The following is a 22565-nucleotide window of genomic DNA, read 5'->3' on the forward strand; positions in this document are numbered from 1 at the left end:
CAGGGATCGGAGAGAGTGTGTGTTGGTGTCAGGGATCGGAGAGAGTGTGTGTTGATGTCAGGGATCGGAGAGAGTGTGTGTTGATGTCAGGGATCGGAGAGAGTGTGTGTTGATGTCAGGGATCGGAGAGAGTGTGTGTTGATGTCAGGGATCGGAGAGAGTGTGTGTTGATGTCAGGGATCGGAGAGAGTGTGTGTTGGTGTCAGGGATCGGAGAGAGTGTGTGTTGGTGTCAGGGATCGGAGAGAGTGTGTGTTGATGTCAGGGATCGGAGAGAGTGTGTGTTGATGTCAGGGATCGGAGAGAGTGTGTGTTGGTGTCAGGGATCGGAGAGAGTGTGTGTTGATGTCAGGGATCGGAGAGAGTGTGTGTTGATGTCAGGGATCGGAGAGAGTGTGTGTTGATGTCAGGGATCGGAGAGAGTGTGTGTTGATGTCAGGGATCGGAGAGAGTGTGTGTTGGTGTCAGGGATCGGAGAGAGTGTGTGTTGATGTCAGGGATCGGAGAGAGTGTGTGTTGATGTCAGGGATCGGAGAGAGTGTGTGTTGATGTCAGGGATCGGAGAGAGTGTGTGTTGATGTCGGGGATCGGAGAGAGTGTGTGTTGATGTCAGGGATCGGAGAGAGTGTGTGTTGATGTCAGGGATCGGAGAGAGTGTGTGTTGATGTCAGGGATCGGAGAGAGTGTGTGTTGATGTCAGGGATCGGAGAGAGTGTGTGTTGATGTCAGGGATCGGAGAGAGTGTGTGTTGATGTCAGGGATCGGAGAGAGTGTGTGTTGGTGTCAGGGATCGGAGAGAGTGTGTGTTGGTGTCAGGGATCGGAGAGAGTGTGTGTTGATGTCAGGGATCGGAGAGAGTGTGTGTTGATGTCAGGGATCGGAGAGAGTGTGTGTTGATGTCAGGGATCGGAGAGAGTGTGTGTTGATGTCAGGGATCGGAGAGAGTGTGTGTTGATGTCAGGGATCGGAGAGAGTGTGTGTTGATGTCAGGGATCGGAGAGAGTGTGTGTTGATGTCAGGGATCGGAGAGAGTGTGTGTTGATGTCAGGGATCGGAGAGAGTGTGTGTTGATGTCAGGGATCGGAGAGAGTGTGTGTTGATGTCGGGGATCGGAGAGAGTGTGTGTTGGTGTCAGGGATCGGAGAGAGTGTGTGTTGATGTCAGGGATCGGAGAGAGTGTGTGTTGATGTCAGGGATCGGAGAGAGTGTGTGTTGATGTCAGGGATCGGAGAGAGTGTGTGTTGATGTCAGGGATCGGAGAGAGTGTGTGTTGATGTCAGGGATCGGAGAGAGTGTGTGTTGATGTCAGGGATCGGAGAGAGTGTGTGTTGATGTCAGGGATCGGAGAGAGTGTGTGTTGATGTCAGGGATCGGAGAGAGTGTGTGTTGATGTCGGGGATCGGAGAGAGTGTGTGTTGGTGTCGGGGATCGGAGAGAGTGTGTGTTGATGTCAGGGATCGGAGAGAGTGTGTGTTGGTGTCAGGGATCGGAGAGAGTGTGTGTTGATGTCGGGGATCGGAGAGAGTGTGTGTTGATGTCAGGGATCGGAGAGAGTGTGTGTTGATGTCAGGGATCGGAGAGAGTGTGTGTTGATGTCAGGGATCGGAGAGAGTGTGTTGATGTCGGGGATCGGAGAGAGTGTGTGTTGGTGTCAGGGATCGGAGAGAGTGTGTTGATGTCGGGGATCGGAGAGAGTGTGTGTTGAGTTGTTCAGGCGTGTTGTTCGGTCAGAGGTGCTCCAGGGATCACGAGGCGTTCTCTCGTTCATCAGTACCTGCGGATCTCGTTAACGAGCCGCGGGATTAACAGCGAGTCATTAAGATCATCCCTTCACAGTGTGTTCTTCTGGTGTTCGCTCCAATGTGCTGCGCTTCGTTAGATACGATTTCACTCACTAAAAATGATTTACTGTTCATATTGTTGTAAAATGTAAACTGTATTATTGGACACTTCTGTGTATAAAGCTGTAATATATATATTATATCCAAGTTGCAAACATACGGTACGTACAGCGATGTATAACATATATCAAACTCAACTGCGTGACTGTTTGTATCGTCACAGAATATAAACTGTATTATCGCCCTGATTTAATATGATAAATCTGACTATAAGGCATGAAGGTATTTTATAAAGATAAATTATAAACATCATGATTTTCTGAAAAGTGTGTGTTGTGAAAAGAGCTATACAAATAAATTTGACTTGATCTGAATAAAAGAAACATTTTGTGTTTAAAGTAAATTTAACTGGAATATGGCATAAACATATGTGAATAAATCAGCGTCTCAATCCCGTGTGTTCAAGAGAACAAAATCATCACTTCCTGGGAAATTGGCACAAAATATTAGTAATAAATATTCATGATGGAGGAGAAAGAGCCTGAACTTACATGAGTTTGTCTCAGAGCGTCAGACGAAACACAATAAACGCTGTCATGTGATCTTGCGTTCGGATGCTGGTGTTTGGGAACACAATCGCATGAGACGCTTCTGGAGGAATTAAACCAAATCATTCTGATGACAGACTCAATCCAACATTTGAGATGCTGCGATGCGATTGGTCTGCTGGTTAGTCCAGTTATCCAATCATAGCCTCTGCTGAGGCACATGAGGGATTTATTCTATGAATGTGTTTCCATCGTAGTTTAAGTGCATGTTTTCCTTACAGATAAAAAATGATTACGTTTTTTAATGCACATTTTTAGAATTTATTCTCATCTTGCCGTTTCCATCCGGCACTAGGTGGACGGAAACATTTTATCTCTTGTCCTGATGTCGTTTCAGCTCCTTTCCATAAGATATTCACACTGCAAATAGAGATAACTATTTTTATCCTGATTTATGATGGTGAATCTGCAATGATTTCATATGATAATATCTGGGAATGACAGATGTGACACTCGGGACTGCTTCTGTTGTCGGGCAGGGCTTCTCCCGGGAGGAGGCGGAGCTGCGGTTCCGTCAGCTGACGCGCGAGTACCAGGCGCTGCAGCGAGCGTACGCCCTTCTGCAGGAGACGGCGGGACCGCTGGACCCCGAGAGGCACTGCAGGGTGAGGTCGCGACCCCACAGACGCATGCCTGACCGCGCCACACGGGACATTCTGAAGGATCCTTTTCTTTCCCATATTTATTTTAAATCTCAATCAGTGTTTAAATCCAGTTGAATTGAACTTCAAGACCTTCTCAGAATCTCCTTTCCCACACTGAAATTCCACTCAGCTGTCGATCACTGCCAGCATTGTAGCAAGCATGGCCGAAAATTCCTGCCTCAGAAAATTCCTTACCAAAATTAATAATTGATTTGAAATTCGAAAGAAGCCGATATAGTCCATGTTTCTGCGCACGCATGCCCTAGGCTGGCTCTTTGATTGGCTCTGTGCTCTGTCCGTCAGACGCGGGAGCAGCTGCAGACGGAGCTGATTGGCTGTCAGGCACGGATTGCAGACCTGGAGCGGAGCCTGGCAGAGAAGGGGCAGGTAAATAAGACAGCGGGCGGGGAGAAGACACCCCTGACTCCAGTCACGTTGGCCTCGCTGCTGGTCTTTCTGACAGCCATGCTTGTGTGCTGGCGCTACACAGAGAGGATGTGGCTCCAAATCATGTGACTTCACCCGCAAGATTCTGTCAAATTCCTTATTTCTTTACATTTACTTCAGCTGAACAGTGCAAGTATACAGGTTATGCAGGTTTATACTGTATATTTTATTCAGATCAATCAAGTTTTGGTGTTATTTGTGTCCTGGCGTCTCCTAACCTTGAGAACTGCTTCATCCTGATCGCTGACCACAGACCGAGGGAGATCGAGGACACAAATATATCGCTGATCTGCCTACTGTTTTCAAAGGGTCATGAAACACCATACATTTCCCCATAGGGATGTTTAAAAAGTCAGAAACAGAAACAATATATTTTTATGTTGTTATATATATATACATATATATATATAGGGTGAATTCAGGTTGATTGAACACTTTTCCAATTCATCTCAAAGGCAAAAAGTGTCCCAATCACCATGAATTCACTCTCTCTCTCTCTCTCTCTCTCTCTCTATATATATATATATATATATATATATACATATAGCATATATAATATGTACACATGCACAAATATTGAAGTATTTTGAGATTTTGAGCACTTGATGATGTCATTCACAGTGACATAATCATTACAATCTTTAGATATTCTTTGGAGAGAGTTTTTGTTTTGGCACGATTCTCCGCTACAATCTGATTGGTTGGATTCTCTCTACAGCATCATGGGTAATGTAGTTTGTCATCATAATTCTGCTGTTAAACACATTTATTTAAAAAATAATTGAAATAATACTTACAGATGGCTTCAACAAAAGAATATAAGATCTGCTAACAGCCTGTAGCTCACAGGAAGGGTTGTTGTCGTTAAACAAGAGTTTTTACTCCCAGTGTTGAGCTGAATTCTTCTATGATGTGCGACGCTAACAACTAAAAACATTTAGTGTTTCACGACCCTTTAAATATAGTAAAACAGAACTGAGAAATAATTCACTTCTGCATGATCATCATATTCTGTGAATGATGTCCAGATATCGTTCCAGAAATAAAAGTGTGGAATTTTAATCCATTTTTTGGCGGTTCGATCAAATAATACATTTAGAAAAAGTTTAAAAATCAAAGTTTATTTTATTTCCAGTTCATCCATCACACTGATAATGGAAATGCATTGCATTGTGGGAAGGTGCATCAGTGTGTTCTGAAAACCTGATTACTGTGGATCTCAACCAGCGGCTCAAAATCGTAGACAAAACAAGCATTAAAATAAGCTAAAACAGCTAAAATCATTATTTTATAACAGATATTCACCTTTCTGGATATGGCAAGAAATATAATCTTTTAGTTGAAGGACCTGCAGATGTTGTTGTGGACAGTGTTTGGAGGTTGAGATCCACTGCTCTGCTGCTCAATAGTACAGGATTATGCTAATGCACCATTTGTGGCTCGATGATTGGTTGTTTGTGATTGGTCAGCTGCTCCTGCATGTGTTCCTCTTCTGTTCTCTGCTCATCTCTCATTGGTTGCTTGAGCTTCTTTTTCCTGTAAAATATGAATTGGCTTTTCCTGCATGTGGCCTAATAAATCTCAGCCATTTCTCCATCTTTAACTCCTCATTTTTCTCTGTGTGTGTGTGTGTGTGTGTGTGTGTGTGTGTGTGTGTGTGTGTGTGTGTGCGCGTGTGCTCTGTTTATGTTGAGCTGTATGTTTCAGACTGATTATTTGTTATTTATTTGTTGTGTTTTGATTGACGAGTGAATGAGTGTGTGTATGTGTGTAGTGTTGAATAGGAGTGTTAGACAAGTATTATTAGTGTAATTGTAGTGGTGTGTGTGTTTGTGTGTGTGTTTGTGTGCTGCAGGACTCGAGGTGGGCGGAGGAGAAGCAGAACCTCATCAGGGTGAATCAGGAGCTCAGAGAGAAGGTACAGCCGTCGTGTCCTCTAATACACACACACTCAAACACAAACCCTTAACATTGCTCCGGTGTGTGTGTGTGTGTGTGTGGTAGATAGCATCGCTGGAGCAGCGTGAAACGCGCTTACGCTCGGAGGTTCGAGACACCCTGGATCAGAACGAGCTTCTGGAGTTCCGTATCCTGGAGCTGGAAGTAAGAGAGTGTGTTTTGCTCCCGCAGCAGCGCTCCATCCCGGCTCACGTCTGCTCACACGAGTCCACTGCACGCCTTTGAGTCGCACGCCTTCATACATATTTTTAAATGTATTTTTGTTTTAAAATCTGTATATTTATATCACTATTGTTTTGTTAAATATACATTTCAATGGAATAAAAGTTATTTGAATGAAACTCCAATCTTTTTCTTTTTGACTGCAGCTCCCGCATGTTTTATTTGTGTGACGTTTATCCAGTCTTTGAAACATTTGTTTTCATGCAGATTCACTATTATTTAATGATTGTCAAATCTCATTCGACACATCATCATCCCAAAATATGCACTGTTCTTGTTTGCTTTCATAATGTCATGCATCTTTTATGAAATGTGAATATTTCGTGTGTTCATGATGAAGTATTTGTGAGAATGTCCTTCATTACAGAAAGTATAGAGTAACTGCAGCTACACTTTCACATTACTGCATTCACTCTTCATCAGAAGTTTTGATGGTCCATGCTTTTGTTTTAGCTTATTTTAATGCTTGAAACTTCTGATTATGTAAGCGTTTAAAGTGATAGTTCACCCAAAAATGGACATTCATCATTTACTCTATAAGAGTCTCTGTAAGACCTTCTTTCTTCTGTGGAGCATAAAAGAGTCCAAACAGCATTGATTTCTGTTTTATTGATGAAAACATTTTCATAATAATACCTTCAAATATCTTTCAGCATCATGCTAGAATTTCTATTCTTAATGTTTTAAAACATTCTGTGGATCTTCTATGTTGGTTAGGTCATGTGACAGTGATAATGGTGTCAGCCATTACTTTTACATTTATCAGGCTTTATCTAAAGTGATTTGCAGCAGAGAAACATAAGCAGTGTCACAGAGATTATAATATTCAACAATATTCATAGATCTGTTCTGTAATGTTTGATTTCGTGTGATATAATAACATCTACAGATTCTGCAGATCTCCCAAAAATATCCTCATAACCCCGCGTCGTTCAAACTCGTATTTCTTTCTTTGTTCTGTTGAACAAGTAGTGAATGTTTTTGAAGAATATCCTGGACACGTTTTCATGCAAGTCAAATATTAATATACGCTTTAAAAGTGTGAACTGAATGTAATGTTTTCCCACACTTAATTGTAAGTTATTCACACACAAAAAAGTGTAATAGTTTAAATTTATATTAAATGCATTTAGTGCTTTTTTGACCCACTTAAGTATATATATTTTTTAAGCAATTTCATAATTACTTCTATTGTCTTTGAAATTTGGTTAAAGTTACTGCCGAACATTTATGGTTGACTAAAATATAATTTAATGTCATTTGTATTTTTGTAAATTTAGATACTAATTTAAGTATTAATTTTAAATGTAATATCAAATGAGAGTACAGTTCAAATGATAATCATGTACTTCAGTATGTTTGTCAACACATCAGAATAAGTGTACATTTAAGTTTATTAAAACATGATTTAGACGTACTTTAGGAAAAATATGACATTATTACAAATGCATTTTTTTAAAAGCGTACTTAAGTGTGTTAAGAAATACAGCCATGAAGGTGTGCTGTCTTTAAGTGTACTTGAGTGGCATTTTATGATGCTTTTATGATTTGGAGTACACAAGTGGACATTCAGTACAGTTTAAGTGCACTTTTTTAACACAAGTGTTAACACTCCAGAAATGATGAAATTAAAGTAGGCCTGTCATAAAAGTCTCCTGAAGTCACATGATAGTTTTGGGTTAAAAAGGCCAAAATTAAAGTTATTTCACTATCCATAGTATGGCTTTAGAAGACATGGAAATAAAGTGCATGGACCATGTGCTTCTTTTTTTAAATTTTGAATTATTTTATTGTATGTTGAAGAGCTGCCAGAATATTCTTTAAAAATTAAACTGTTTAACTGAAGAGAGAACGTTTATTTTTTGGGTGAACAATTCCAGAGTTGTAATTTTGAGTGAACTAACCCTTTAAAACAACAGTTTCTCTACAGATACTGTTACGCAATGAAAGAAGAGTTCTGTTTATTTCACCATCCGTTCTTCTTTTATCCAACAGGAGCGGGAACGACGTTCTCCTGCCTTCAACCTGCAGATCTCTGCCTCTGAAAACAACAGCAGCCTTCAGCTACACTGCCAACAAGAGGGAGTCAAGGTGAAAACATGTACACACACACAAAACACACACACAAAACACACACACACACACACACACACACACACACACACAAAACACACTCACACACAAAAACACACACACACAAAACACACACACACTCTCACACACACTCACACACACACACACACAAAACACACACACACACTCACACACACACACACACGCAAACTGGCATATGATCATTTAATGCCACAATTACCAATGTCAATGTACTTCATTCACTAAGCACAGTAATAATGGGCCTCATCTATCAGTCTAACGTAGACACGAGAGCAGAAATCATGTGGATGAAGGAGCGTGTCGTTCAGGATGTCACAGTGGCAGGCCTGGACTGGTAATCTGGCATACCGGGCAAATGCCCGGTGGGCCGACGCACTTGAGGACGCACTTGATTTTTTTTAATAAACATAAAATTGGCCAACGACCGGCCCATAAAGCAGGGACAGCGGCCCATTGGTTCATTTTCCATACTGACACTGGGCTGGCCCAATCACATCTCTTAACAGATTCCACTCCGTCCCCTCTGTTTCGCCAGAACGTCCGTGGATTAGGAGGATGGAGAAACAAAAGTGCAAGTGCAAGGGGGGTGCGGAGAAGTTGCGGGCAAAAAAAAAAAAAATCAAAAAAATTTATAGGTTGATGCCTCAACGTGCAAAAATTACAGGCATGTTTAGTGCGGTTACTATAGCTTCAGTTTCCAAACTTACAGTACCTGACGTGCAAAAACAGGTGAACATAGAAGAACATGGAGACACCTGTAAGGCAGAAGAGCAGCAGGTGTCTGACAGTGAAGCCAATGAGGGACAGAGTAAGCAGGAGAGTATAATAGAAGCGGTAAGCAGGGTAGTTCCCATTCAGTCGGTCACGTTCGACGTACGTCGGACAGACCGACGAATAGGAATCTCGCTAGAGAGGCCAATCTACTTCGAGTGTAACTAAACGAGCCAATGCACATTGGCATGCAATCATATGCATCAGCTGCTTACCTCGCAGCGCGGGTATATAATGAGCAGCAGGTGCGTTGCATCTTCAGCTTTTCGCTTCGGAGCCAAACCTTCCATGAAGACAGCTACTGAAAGCGAGTGTGGTGAACGAGTCTCTCTTCAAGACGTCTCTTTGTTGCGAGGTGCAGGCGGACAGCGCAGCAGCGGGGCCGATTCTCCTTTTGTTTTTGTTTTTGCCTTTTGTTTGATTGAGCAAGCTGTAATCAGCGTGAAGGCCGTTCTCACGGCTGGTGAAACGGTGCGCCTAGAGCGCTAAAAAGCTGTTGTTACAGCTGGTAAGAGGAGCGCCTTCAAGGAGAGTGCACACGACAGGCTGCACATTCCCTGTCTGTGCTGCAGCGGCTATTCCCCTGCGTGCTTCAGCACCTAAAAGAGTCAGTCCTTGAAAGAGCTAACACGAGTAGTTCGCGTCTTTTTAAAGATGTCGTTCTACTTGTGTGTTTCTGGATGCGGTCGTTACCTGGCGCCTCGGGATGGTCACCAGCGCTGTATCGCGTGCTTGGGCTTAAGGCACGCTGAGGCAGCGATTGTGGATGAGTCATGTACCCATTGTGGGATGATGACCATCGCGGAGTTGCGGTCGAGACTCCACTTTCTGCAAAGGGGTGGAGTCCCGGTCCCGACGCCTCGCTCCAATCCTCCTCAGAGGGTTGCTGCGAGCGGCGGGGCTGGTGACTTGAGGATAACGGTGAGCGCGCTTCCTTCGGGGAACCAACTCCCTAGGAACCCTCACCCCTCTTGCGCTCCGCAGCCAGTAGAGCTGCCCTCGGAACGTGGTGGACCACCCCAGAGGTGTGTACCATCCGTTTCCTTCGGAGCTCCCCCAGACGACCGGATGTCGATCGCTGCATCGGAGGGTGAGCCTGATACTTCTGGGGAGGATGAGTCGGCGCAGTTGCCTCCTTCGGGGGTGACAACTGTGCCCGACACGGACCCGGAAATGATGGCTATGCTTTCCCGGGCCGCCAACAGGGTCGGGCTCGTGTGGAATCCTCCACCGTGTCCCGAACCCTCGAGGTTGGATGACTGGTATCTCGGGGTGGCCAGGGCTGGTTCTCAGCCCCCCACCCCAGTGCCCTTCTTCCCAGAGGTGCATGAGGAGCTCACAGGCACGTGGACGGCACCTTTTACTGCCCGAAACCGTGTCGGTGGGTCCTCCTCCCTCACCACCCTTGATGGCGGGGCAGCGAAGGGTTACACGCGCATACCCCCTGTGGAACGGGCCGTTGCTATGCAACTGTGCCCTAACTCCACCTGGCGGGGGGAGCCGTCTCTCCCTTCCCGGGCCTGTAAGTACTCGTCGGATCTTACCGGCAAGGCTTATCAGGCCTGTGGGGAAGCTGCCTCTGCCTTACACGCTATGGCGTTGTTGCAGGTCCATCAGGCCAAGGCACTGAGGGACCTGCACGAGGGTGGTCATGATCCACAAGTTCTCCAGGAACTTCGTGCCGCGACGGACCTCGCGCTTCGAGCGACGAAGGTTACGGCGCGGTCAGTGGGTCGTGCGATGTCCACTATGGTGGTCCAGGAACGCCATCTCTGGCTGTGTCTTGCGGACATGAGGGATACCGACAAGGTCAGGTTTCTTAACTGCCCCGTGTCCCAGACCGGCCTTTTCGGCGACGCGGTCGAGAACTTTGCCCAACAGTTCTCGGCTGTACAAAGGCAGTCTGAGGCCATCAGTCACATCCTGCCGAGGCGGTCAGCTGCTGCACCTCCACCGCCGGCGGCACCTCAGACTACCCGTCGCCGAGGGCGCCCCCCTGCAGCCGCCCCCGCTCCCGCGCCCCAGCAGCAGCAGCCTCCATCCAAGCGGCGCCGTGGAGCCGGTCGCGGGCGGGGTGCCCAGCCCGTCCAGCCACCCCCCAAGAAGAAGGGTGGCAAGGCCAAGTCCAAGCGGCCCTAGGACGGGCGACCCGGAGATGGAGGGGACTGCTCTTCAGGAGGTGATGACTGCACCGCTCCTTCCCCCGGAGGAGGGCCGGGTGGAGAATCTTTTGTTGTTTCCTTTTGTTCCGCCGCTAGCTCAACGACCAGCGGTACCCAAATTTTCAATAAAAGAGCAGTTTCCTTTATCTCCGGGTCCGAAGAGGGCTCGGAGAGCAGTGGGAGGGCTAGAACCTCACCACTCTCATCCACCTCTTCTGTCGCCAGCGGACAGCAGCGAGCAGCAGGTAAGCAAATCCTCGACTGCTCCCTCTGTCCACCCGTGGAAGCAGGTAAGTGTTGCACAGCACACTGTGACCCCGCTTCGGGCCGCCTCTTACAGAGAGCCTCCCGGGCCGCGTCCCTGCGTTCCACCTCGCTGCCCCGCGGCGGGTACGCCGGTGGTCCCCTTGGTGCCGCTGGTGCGGTCTCTGGGAGCCTGGCTAGCGCTCCCCAGTCCGTCTCGCTGGCTCCTCCGGACCATCAGGCTCGGCTATGCGATTCAGTTCGCCCGGCGTCCCCCCAAGTTCAGGGGCGTCCTCTTCACTTCAGTGAAAGATGTTCTGCGTCCCCTGTTCTGCGTGCGGAGATCGCAGTCCTACTGGCGAAGGACGCGATAGAGCCGGTCCCTCCAGCCGATTTGAGGTCAGGGTTCTACAGCCCCTACTTCATTGTACCCAAGAAAAGCGTCGGGTTACGACCGATGTTGGACCTGCGAGTTTTGAATCGGAGCCTTCACAAGCTACCGTTCAAAATGCTTACGCAGAAACGCATTTTCGTGTGCATCCGTCCCCGAGATTGGTTTGCAGCGATCGACCTGAAGGACGCGTACTTTCATGTTTCGATTCTTCCGCGACACAGGCCATTCCTGAGATTCGCGTTCGAAGGTCGAGCATATCAGTACAGAGTCTTACCCTTCGGGCTGGCCCTGTCTCCCCGCGTCTTCACGAAAGTCGTGGAGGGAGCCCTTGTTCCCATGAGAGAACAGGGTGTTCGCATTCTCAACTACCTGGACGACTGGCTCATTCTAGCACAGTCTCGGGATCAGTTGTGCGAACACAGGGACTTAGTGCTCAGGCACCTCAGCCAGTTGGGGCTTCAGGTCAACTGGGAGAAGAGCAAACTCGCCCCAGTGCAGAGGATCTCTTTTCTCGGTATGGAGTTGGATTCGGTCGAACGGGTAGCACGCCTCACAGAGGAACGTGCTCGGTCGGTGTTGAACTGCCTGAATACGTTCAATGGCAGGACTGCGGTCCCACTGAAGTTTTTTCAGAGGCTCCTGGGGCATATGGCGGCTGCAGCGGCTGTAACACCGCTCGGTCTGCTTCATATGAGACCGCTTCAGCACTGGCTTCACGGCCGAGTCCCGAGATGGGCGTGGCAACGCGGCACGTTCCGGGTGCCAATCACTCAGGAGTGCCGCTGTACCTTCAGCCCGTGGTCGGACCCCTTGTTTCTTCGGGCAGGAGTCCCTCAAGAACAGGTGTCCCGGCATACTGTGGTCTTCACAGATGCTTCTACCACCGGCTGGGGTGCCACGTACAACGGGCATGCAGTCTCAGGGGTTTGGACGGGACCCCATCTGCATTGGCACATCAATTGCCTCGAGTTGCTGGCAGTACGCCTTGCGCTGAGCCGCCTCAAAGGCCTGCTTCGCGACAAGCATGTACTGGTCCGTACGGACAACACTGCGACCGTTGCGTACATCAACCGCCAAGGTGGTCTACGCTCCCGTCGCATGTCGCAACTCGCCCGCCATCTCCTCCTGTGGAGTCGGAAGCATCTGAGGTCGCTTCGCGCAATTCATTTCCCCGGTGTGCTCAACCGTGTGGCCGACGAGCTATCACGAGCTGCGCTGCCCGGAGAGTGGCGACTCCACCCCCAGGTGGTTCAGCTGATCTGGAGAGAGTTCGGAGAGGCTCAGGTAGACCTGTTTGCCTCACCAGAAACCTCCCACTGCCAGTTGTTTTACTCTCTGACCGAGGGAACACTCGGGACAGATGCACTGGCTCACAGCTGGCCCCGGGGCCTGCGCAAATATGCGTTTCCCCCAGTGAGCCTACTTGCACAGACCCTGTGCAAAGTCAGGGAGGACGAGGAGCAGGTCTTGTTAGTTGCGCCTTACTGGCCCAACCGGACCTGGTTCCCAGAACTCTCACTCCTCGCGACAGCCCCTCCCTGGCCCATCCCTCTGAGGAAGGACCTCCTCTCTCAGAGACGGGGCACTCTTTGGCACCCGCGTCCAGACCTCTGGAAACTCCATGTCTGGTCCCTGGACGGGACGCGGAGGTTCTAGGTGACTTACCCCCTGAGGTACTTAACACCATCACTTCGGCACGTGCACTGTCTACGAGACGTGCTTACGCCTCGAAGTGGAACCTGTTCGTCGAGTGGTGTTCTTCTCGCCGAGAAGACCCCCGAAGATGCTCGATCGGAGTCGTGCTTTCCTTCTTGCAGCAAGGGTTGGAGCGTAGGCTGTCCCCCTCCACCCTCAAAGTCCATACTGCTGCCATATCCGCTTACCACGACCACATAGATGGCAAATCTGTTGGTCAGCACGACCTGGTCATCAGGTTCCTTAGGGGGCGAGACGGTTAAATCCTCCTCGTCCCCCTCCATACCCTCTTGGGACCTTACTCTGGTGCTCAGAGCACTCCAGATTGCTCCCTTTGAGCCTTTGCTGTCAGCAGACTTAAAGATTCTCTCTATGAAGACTTTGCTGCTGGTGGCATTGGCCTCCATCAAGAGGGTAGGGGACCTGCAGTCATTTTCGGTCGACGAATCGTGCCTAGAGTTCGGGCCGGGTGACAGCCACGTGGTACTGAGACCCCGGCCTGGCTACGTGCCCAAGGTTCCTACCACTCCCTTCAGGGACCAGGTAGTGAGCCTGCAAGCGCTGCCCTCGGAGGAGGCAGACCCAGCCCTGGCTTTGCTCTGTCCAGTTCGCGCCTTGCGACTGTACTTAGACAGAACTCGAACCTTCAGGACCTCAGACCAGCTCTTTGTCTGTTACGGAGGCCAGCAGAAGGGAAAGGCTGTCTCCAAGCAGAGGATGGCCCACTGGATAGTGGATGCCATCGCCCTGGCTTACCAAGCTCAGGGCGTCCCCTGCCCGCTCAGGTTGCATGCCCACTCCACGAGAGGTGTGGCATCCTCCTGGGCGCTGGCTCGTGGCGCCTCGCTAACAGACATTTGTAGAGCTGCGGGCTGGGCGACACCTAACACGTTCGCTAGATACTATAGCCTTCGTGTCGAGCCGGTCTCCTCCCGTGTTCTCGCCTCAGGTCAGAGGCACGGAGAGGCCCCGGCTTAGTGTCGGCTTGCTGCACTACATGCGCATTCTATTCTCCAGAGAGTCCCTACGGGCAGACCCTGTTGAGTCCTCCGGTTACCCTTCGGCAGCCGACGTGGCGGAGCGTCTGGCGCCAGGCCTATACTCCGTTGTATCCTTGAGAACCGGATTTAGGCTGGGTTCCATATGTGTGACCCTACGGGGATCCCATATGGCTTTTTCCACGGCTGCTCCTAAACGAAGCCCGTGTCTATCCCTCTGGGAGAACCCATCTCTCATCGAGTGGAGTCACCCCAGTTCTTCCATATGTTGTACAACCTACAAGGTTAGTCCATATGTACTTATCCATATAACTCCTTCGGGGAAGGATATGGCTTCCGCAGCGTTCCTTATTGCATGTAAGGCTACGCTTTCCCAGCGTTATCCAATTGTCGCACTGAGTGGGTTTTGGGAACAACAGTGATCGACCCTCTCTGTGTGAGCCTGGTCCCACCGTCCTTAGGCAAGGGGGTTCAGGTGGCTCACATCAGAGCGCTGGAAGAGGGCAGCTCCTGTGGCGCTTTGGTAGGGATTCCTATTCGTCGGTCTGTCCGACGTACGTCGAACGTGACCGACTGAATGGGAACGTCTCGGTTACATAGGTAACCCTCGTTCCCTGAAGGAGGGAACGGAGACGTACGTCCCGTCGCCACAGGCGTTGTCCTGCTGATGCTGCCGCCTGCTCGGTTCGGCTCCTCAGCGAAAACCTGAAGATGCAACGCACCTGCTGCTCATTATATACCCGCGCTGCGAGGCAAGCAGCTGATGCATATGATTGCATGCCAATGTGCATTGGCTCGTTTAGTTACACTCGAAGTAGATTGGCCTCTCTAGCGAGATTCCTATTCGTCGGTCTGTCCGACGTACGTCTCCGTTCCCTCCTTCAGGGAACGAGGGTTACCTATGTAACCGAGATGTTACATGATTAACAGCGAGGGACTCATGATGCGACGACGACGACGATGCTTAAATGAATGAATATTATAAGACAACATAATTGTCGTCATTATTATAAAGTCAGACTGTCACCTATACTGCACTGGTCACTCAGCTTTAGCACTCTGTGCTAAAGTCAAATAGCACAGCAAAAGTTTTTTTGCACTGTTTTTTGTAGTTAGCAGTGCCCTTGTAGCTATCAGAGTTCACTTATGCAGTAACGGCCCTTCTCATAGAAAAACCTGAAATGATGCAATTTGATTTTTCAAAAAAAAATAAATAAATAAATAAATTCAGGTTATTATTATAATGTAATATTACTGATGATGTGTTTATTTCACAACGAGACTATAGGTGTCTATTTATAGCTGTTAGTCGTGATGATGGTCTACTAGATCTCACTTTTCGGCTATAAAAAGTTATGTTTTGTAGCTCTTGTACCCTATTACTCTGGTATGAACACTTGGTTGTTTATGGCAAGTGAATAGCATTCTTATCATTTTATTAGGACGTTTTTTGTGAGTAATTTGGTAGTATAGTTTTCTTTTTCATTGTTTTTAATGGGGAGTATCTAAACAATGAGAGGTAAATGTTTGATTCTTAAACAGGGGTTTGTGCTGTTTAAAACAAAGTATATTTGTAATTGTAAATTATAGTTTTTCTGCTGTCTGTTTCATTGAAAAAAAAAATTTTTTTTTTTAATTCTTTATAGAATTATCAGTATTCTACATCCACGTTCTAAGGGTTAGCTTTTATATCATGGAGCACATTGTCCATCTAGAAATCCTACTCTAAGTGTACTTTTAATAACTCTACCAAATAATTGTAATACTCTGGTGGGTGGTGTCCGACCGATTGTGGTGGGCCGGTCTGAGCAAAAATGCCAGGGCCATTTTTTTGTCCCAGTCCAGCCCTGCTGTCACAGTTGTGTCCTCTATACAGTACAGTTCTTCATATACTGTAAATGTCACAGCGCACCTGTACTGTACGATGACCTCATCCTCTCGTGTGTTTGCTTTAGGATGTCATCATTCCTGACCTCATGAAAAAGCTGGACATTCTTGGAGATAACGGGGTAAGGATCGTCGTTATATTGTGCACACGTCACTGTTCCTCACGATAGAGCTGAAATGAACTTCTCGCTGACAGAACCTGCGGAACGAGGAGCAGGTGACGGTGATTCAGGCGGGAACTGTGCTGTCTTTATGTGAGAAGGTATCATGTCCTTCATTCTTCAGATCCTCACAGATGATAGGCTTCATCTGTCAGTAGATCTACAGTACTGTTTTGTGTTTGTGATCAGTGGCTGAAGCAGATCGACAGCACCGAAGCCGCGCTGACGCAGAAGATGATCGATCTGGAGAACGAGAAGGTCTGAGATGAGTGTGTTCTCACAGTGATGGATGAGGCTTGATGACAGTCGATTATGTGTGTGTGTGTGAGTGTGTGTGTGTGTGAGTGTGTGTGTGTGTGTGTGTGTGCTTTTGTTTATATTACATTGTGGGGACCAAATGTCCCCATGATGTAATATAAACCTGAGTTCACCTACATCGTGGGGACCAGCCAGCGGTCCCCACAATGTAAATGGGTTTATAAATCATATAGAATGAGTTTTTGTGAAAAAGTAAAAGTTTGCACAGTTTCCTGTGAGGGTTAGGTTTAGGGGTAGGGGCAGGGTAGGGGGATAGAATGTACAGTTTGTTCAGTGTAAAATGCATTGAAGTCTATGGAAAGTCCCCACAATTCACAAAAACAAACATGTGTGAGTGTGTGTGTGTGTGAGTGTGTGTGTGTGTGTGTGTGTGTGAGTGTGTGTGTGTGTGTGTGTGTGTGTGTGTGTGTGTGTGTGAGTGTGAGTGTGTGTGTGTGTGTGTGTGTGTGTGTGTGTGTGTGTGTGTGTGTGTGTGTGTGTGTGTGTGTGTGTGTGTGTGTGTGTGTGTGTGTGTGTGTGTGTGTGTGTGTGTGTGTGTGTGTGTGTGTGTGAGTGTGTGTGTGTGTGTGTGTGTGTGTGTGTGTGTGTGTGTGTGTGTGTGTGTGTGTGTGTGTGTGTGTGTGTGTGTGTGTGTGTGTGTGTGTGTGTGTGTGTGTGTGTGTGTGTGTGTGTGTGTGTGTGTGTGTGTGTGTGTGTGTGTGTGTGTGTGTGTGTGTGTGTGTGTGTGTGTGTGTGTGTGTGATTGTGTGTGTGTGAGTGTGTGTGTGAGTGTGTGTGTGTGTGTGTGTGTGTGTGTGTGTGTGTGTGAGTGTGTGTGTGTGAGTGTGTGTGTCCTGACCCCCTGCACTGATGCCCTCAGGAGCTGTTCAGTAAACAGAAAGGGTTCCTGGAAGAGGAACTGGACTACAGGAAACAAGCTCTGGATCACGCTCAGCTGGTACGAGATTGAGTATCTTCATCAACGGGATTCAAGTGTCAGTAAGAGAAATGTTGTTGGCCTGCCACAGTGAAGTCTCGTGAAAACAGTTGACAATAAAGTAAAAACAAATGCTTAGAAATGTTAGAAATTACAGCAAGTGAATCATTTTTACAAATATCTGTTCAAAACTTCTGTAGTTTCATACAGTAAGAGCAGTGACATCGCCAGACATGAATCAGTCAGACATTAATATTTTGTTACATAATAGATTTCTTTAAGAAGTGACAGAACATGATCGTGGCAGTGCCAGTTTGATCAAGAGGAGAAGATGATTCGTGTCCAAACTCACGAGGGTTTGTCTCTCGTGTGTGTGTGTGTGTGTGTGTGTGTTGGTCAGAGGGTGCAGGAGCTGGAGGCCACATTATTCTCCGCTCTACAGCAGGATCCCGACAGCTGTGTGGGAGAGAGTTTGAGTGACAGGCAGCGAGCGCAGCTGGCCGAGTCCATGGAAGCGGTGCGGAGACAGATCCTGCGGCAGAGTCGCCACGCCGACACACTCGTCCTGCAGCAGCGCATGGAGCTCCTGCAGTCCGCGCAGCAGGTGTGTGTGTGTGTGTGTGTGTGTGTGTGTGCATGATGTGAACTGTACGCTCGGACAGTATGAGGCAGCGGGTCGTACAGGACTGGAATGACAGAATCAGTCGATGATGATTTTGGTACTTTATCATTTAACTTACAGCGCATCAGAGAGCTCGAAGATAAGATTGACATGCAGAGAAGACAAATCAAAGAGATTGAAGAGAAGGTGTGTATGGATGTGTTTGTTCTGCTGTTCAGATGTTGTGGGAAAGTTGGATTGAGCTGAAATTCATTCTTAATATGTAAGTGAATCTTGAGCTGTAAGACTGACTCTTCTTCTCTCCTCTCTCTTGTTTGAAATTTGTGTTCATTATAATTTATAGTTTTTGTTCCTTTTCTTGTTTTTCTCCCTAGCGTTTATTCTCTGGCCTTAACCCCCCCCCCCCCCCCACCACCCCCCCCCCCCCCGAAACACACACACACACACACACACACACACACACACACACACACACTCACACACACTCTCTATCTCACACACACACACTCACACACACTCTCTATCTCACACACACACACACACACACACTCACACTCTCTATCTCACACACACACACTCACACACACTCTCTATCTCACACACACACACACACACACACTCACACTCTCTATCTCACACACACACACTCACACTCACACACACTCTCTATCTCACACACACACACACTCACACACACTCTCTATCTCACACACACACACTCACACTCACACACACTCACACTCTCTATCTCACACACACACACACACACACACACACACACACACACACACACACACACACACACACACACACACACACACACAGGTGCAGTATCTGAAAGATACAAACTCTTTGGTGACACAAACATTCCTCAGTTTGTTGTACAAAATCATGTTTTTAAATATTTTATGAAATGTTTCCAAAGAGAAACACTTGTATTTCAAGAGTTCCAGTTGAAGCTGCTTAATGTTGTTTTGTCTGATGAAATAGTGTGAACAAATATAAATATAAATTAAATGCACCCTAAATATTTGTTATAATGAGTATTTAATGACACTTCAACACTTGTCAGACTGCTTTTAGTTTCAATAAATAAAGTTGTATTTTTTTCACATGTGCTCTTGAAGCCTTTTTTAAAATGATGGACAACAATGTGAATTTGCAGAAAGTTTATATCAGATCTGAGCAGATCTACGGCTGAGACCGTCTTCACTTATTGAAGGCAAACGTTTGTTTAGATCGGCCAGTAGGTGGCAGTACAGAGTAATAAATAGTCCATCCCTCTTCCTTATGTTGTCTGGGATGGGAACGGACTGCAGACTGTCGCTCACCTGACCCGAGTTCATCTCATCGTGCCAGACCGGCCACATGGAGAGGGCAAACTTTCTTATGCCCGTCAGAGAAGGTGTCAGACATGTGACTAGAGGAGAAGTCACTGGTGATGAGACGAGGTGTGTGTCTGAATGAAGATGAAGAAATCAGCAGGAGTGAGATCAAACACCTCAGAATGTTCTCACTGACAAACAGGAAATAAACCACCCTGTGTGTATGTGTGCGTGCGCGCGCGCGTGTGTATGTGCGTGTGTGTGTGTGTGTGTGTGTGTTTGTACAAAGATTCCTGAGAGAGAGAAAAGATCTCAGCCAAAGCCTGAATAAACTTGTCTTTCAGAAATAGAGTTGGACAGAAAAAGAGAGATTTGGTTTAATCAGTGAGCTTCATGATTGAACACAGCAGATTAACTCTCATCTGGAGAGAAAGATGAATGAACGATGATGTGTGATGGACACCTGATGCAAACCACCAAAAACAATCCTACAAGCCAACTACTGAATTCACATTAAACTGATATAGTTATTGTTCAATATGTTATTTTCAGATACCTTTGTTCGAACTGTCCCTCACACACATTCTGTCTTCCTCTCTGGTGCCGTCTGGCAGGGTGTATATTTAGTGGAGAACAGAAGTTTGGTGGGGATGAAGAGGGAAAGGGTGCAGACCCCCACGCTGCTGACGCAGATCTTAATCAGCCCGACTCATCCACGCCGGCCCCCGCCTCACATCACACTCACAGCGTCCTTCATTCATTCTCCATCTCACTGATGTACGTACTCACATACATCTGATCCATACCCACGGGTGTACACTACATCTGATATACACTATATTGCCAAAAGTATTGGGACACTCCTCCAAATCATTGAATTCAGGTGTTCAATCACTTCATGGCCACAGGTGTATAAATCAAGCACTAGGCATGCAGACTGCTTCTACACACATTAGAAAGAAATAAAAAGAAAGAAAAGGTCGCTCTCGGGAGCTCAGTGAATTCAAGCGTGGTACCGTGATAGGTTTCCACCTGTGCAATAAGTCCATTCGTGAAATTTCCTCACTACTAAATATTCCACAGTCAACTGTTAGTGGTGACATAACAAAGTGGAAGCAATTGGGAACAATATCAACATAGTCACGAAGTGGTAGACCATGTAAAATCACAGAGCGGGTCAGCACATGCTGAGGCTCACAGTGCGCAGAAGTCACCAACTTTCTGCAGAGTCAATAGCTACAGACCTCCAAGCTTCATGTGTCCTTCAGATTAGCTGAAGAACAGAGCGTAGAGAGCTTCATGGAATGGGTTTCAATGGCCGAGCAGCTGATCCAAGCCTTACATCCCCAAGTGCAATGCAAAGCGTGGGATGCAGTGGTGTAAAGCACGCCGTCACTGGACTCTAGAGCAGTGAGACCTGTTCTCTGGAGTGACCAATCACGCTTCTCTGTCTGGCGATCCGATGGACGAGTCTGGGTTTGGCGGTTCCATGAGAACGGTACTTGTCTGATTGCAAGTTTGGTGGAGGGGGATTATGGTGTGGGGCTGTTTTTCAGGGGTTGGGCTTGAACCCTTAGTTCCAGTGAAAGGAACTCTTAATGCTTCAGCATACTAAGACATTTTGGACAATTTCATGCTCCCAACTTTGTGGGAAGAGTTTGGGGATGTTCCTGTTCCAACATGACTGAACACCAGTGCACAAAGCAATGTCCATAAAGACATGGATGAGTGAGTTTGGTGTGGAGGAACTGGACTGGCCTGCACAGAGTCCTGACCTCAACCCGACAGAACACCTTTAGGATGAATTAGAGCGGAGACTGTGAGCCAGACCTTCTCGCCAACATCACTGCCTGACCTCGCAAATGCGCTTCTAGAAGAATGGTCAAAAATACCTATAAACACACTCCTAAACCTTGTGGAAAGCCTTCCCAGAAGAGTTGAAGCTGTTATAGCTGCAAAGGGTGGGCCAACTCCATATTAAACCCTACGGATTAAGAATGGGATGTCATTATAGTTCACGTGCACGTAAAAGCAGGTGTCCCAAAACTTTTGGCAATATAGTGTATATTCACTATCCAGCCAACATTTGTATGTGGGGCCCATATGGGTATGAAATGGCCTGAAATATGGGCCCTATTTAAGATTGTCCACGGGTTCCCTAATGGCCCCATTCTAATTGCCCTTATGGATTTCATATAGGATTGCACTTACCACTAGATGGGACCCTACGGGGCACATGTGCAAGACCCATCTCAGTCCCAGCTTTAAAGGGTTAGTTCACCCCAAACTGAAATTTCTGTCATTAATTACTCTCCCTCATGTCGTTCCTCACCCGTAAGACCTTCGTTCATCTTCAGAACACACATTAAGATCTTTTTGATAACAGAATGCTGTCAAATTTCCTTCCATAGACTGCCTTCACAACTGAAACTTTGATGCTTCAAAAGTTCATAAAGAGATCGGAAAACTAATCCATATGAATTGAGCAGTTTAGTCCAAATTTTCTGAAGAGACTCGATCACTTGTTATGATGAACAAATTTAATTTAGGCTTTTACTCACATGTAAACATTGATCAGAGAACATAAGCAGAAGCTCAGCCTAACATGAGTAACACACAAGAGCAAACCTCTTCCGGAAGCTCAAATGTGCTGCGTAACCAATGAGGTTCATGTTCGTGTGTTACGCAAAACATGTGAGCTTCCGGAAGAGGTTTGCTCTTGTGTTACTCATGTTAGGCTGAGCTTGTGTGTGTTCTAGTAAGAGCTCTAGCTGCTGCGTTTGGACCAGCTGGAGTTTGTTTATCAAGCGGGAGGAACAACCACCCAGTAGAGCGTTACAGTAATCTAGCCTTGAGGTCATGAACGCATGAACTAACTGTTCTGCATTCTTCATTGAGAGCATATGTCGTAGTTTAGACATATTTTTAAGATGGAAGAATGCAGTTTTGCAGATGCTAGTAACATGACCTTCAAATGAAAGATTGGTATCAAAGAGCACACCCAGGTTCCTAACTGACGACGAAGACTCAACAGAGCAGCCATCAAGTATTCTAGGTTAATATGTGCGATCCTAGTACTGAGCCTTGTGGTACTCCATACTAGTAGGCACTCATTCTGATATACCCATTAGTGTACACTCCGTCTGATACATATTTACTAGTGCACACTCTGTCTGAATCACTCACTTATGTACACTTAATGTGATAAATATCCACTAATGTACACTGCATCTGATAC

The 22565-nt window shown here is 47.0% G+C and overlaps 1 protein-coding gene across 1 annotated transcript in view; it reads left to right on the forward strand.

Annotated features, from left to right (window-relative positions):
* jakmip1 (janus kinase and microtubule interacting protein 1) overlaps positions 1 to 18396 on the forward strand; it is a 33469-nt gene extending 15073 nt beyond the window's left edge. Inside the window, exons 10-21 of the mRNA XM_067384370.1 lie at positions 2928 to 3053; positions 3396 to 3479; positions 5395 to 5457; positions 5544 to 5642; positions 7716 to 7811; positions 16054 to 16107; positions 16182 to 16247; positions 16336 to 16404; positions 17324 to 17401; positions 17781 to 17984; positions 18123 to 18188; positions 18346 to 18396. Of these exons, the coding sequence (XP_067240471.1) occupies positions 2928 to 3053; positions 3396 to 3479; positions 5395 to 5457; positions 5544 to 5642; positions 7716 to 7811; positions 16054 to 16107; positions 16182 to 16247; positions 16336 to 16404; positions 17324 to 17401; positions 17781 to 17984; positions 18123 to 18188; positions 18346 to 18396 (1056 nt within the window). The remainder of the gene's footprint in view (positions 1 to 2927; positions 3054 to 3395; positions 3480 to 5394; positions 5458 to 5543; positions 5643 to 7715; positions 7812 to 16053; positions 16108 to 16181; positions 16248 to 16335; positions 16405 to 17323; positions 17402 to 17780; positions 17985 to 18122; positions 18189 to 18345) is intronic.
* Positions 18397 to 22565: the final 4169 nt, after the last annotated feature.

This window comes from Chanodichthys erythropterus, chromosome 1 (assembly GCF_024489055.1).
Source record: "Chanodichthys erythropterus isolate Z2021 chromosome 1, ASM2448905v1, whole genome shotgun sequence".
Taxonomy (NCBI): Eukaryota; Metazoa; Chordata; class Actinopteri; order Cypriniformes; family Xenocyprididae; genus Chanodichthys; species Chanodichthys erythropterus.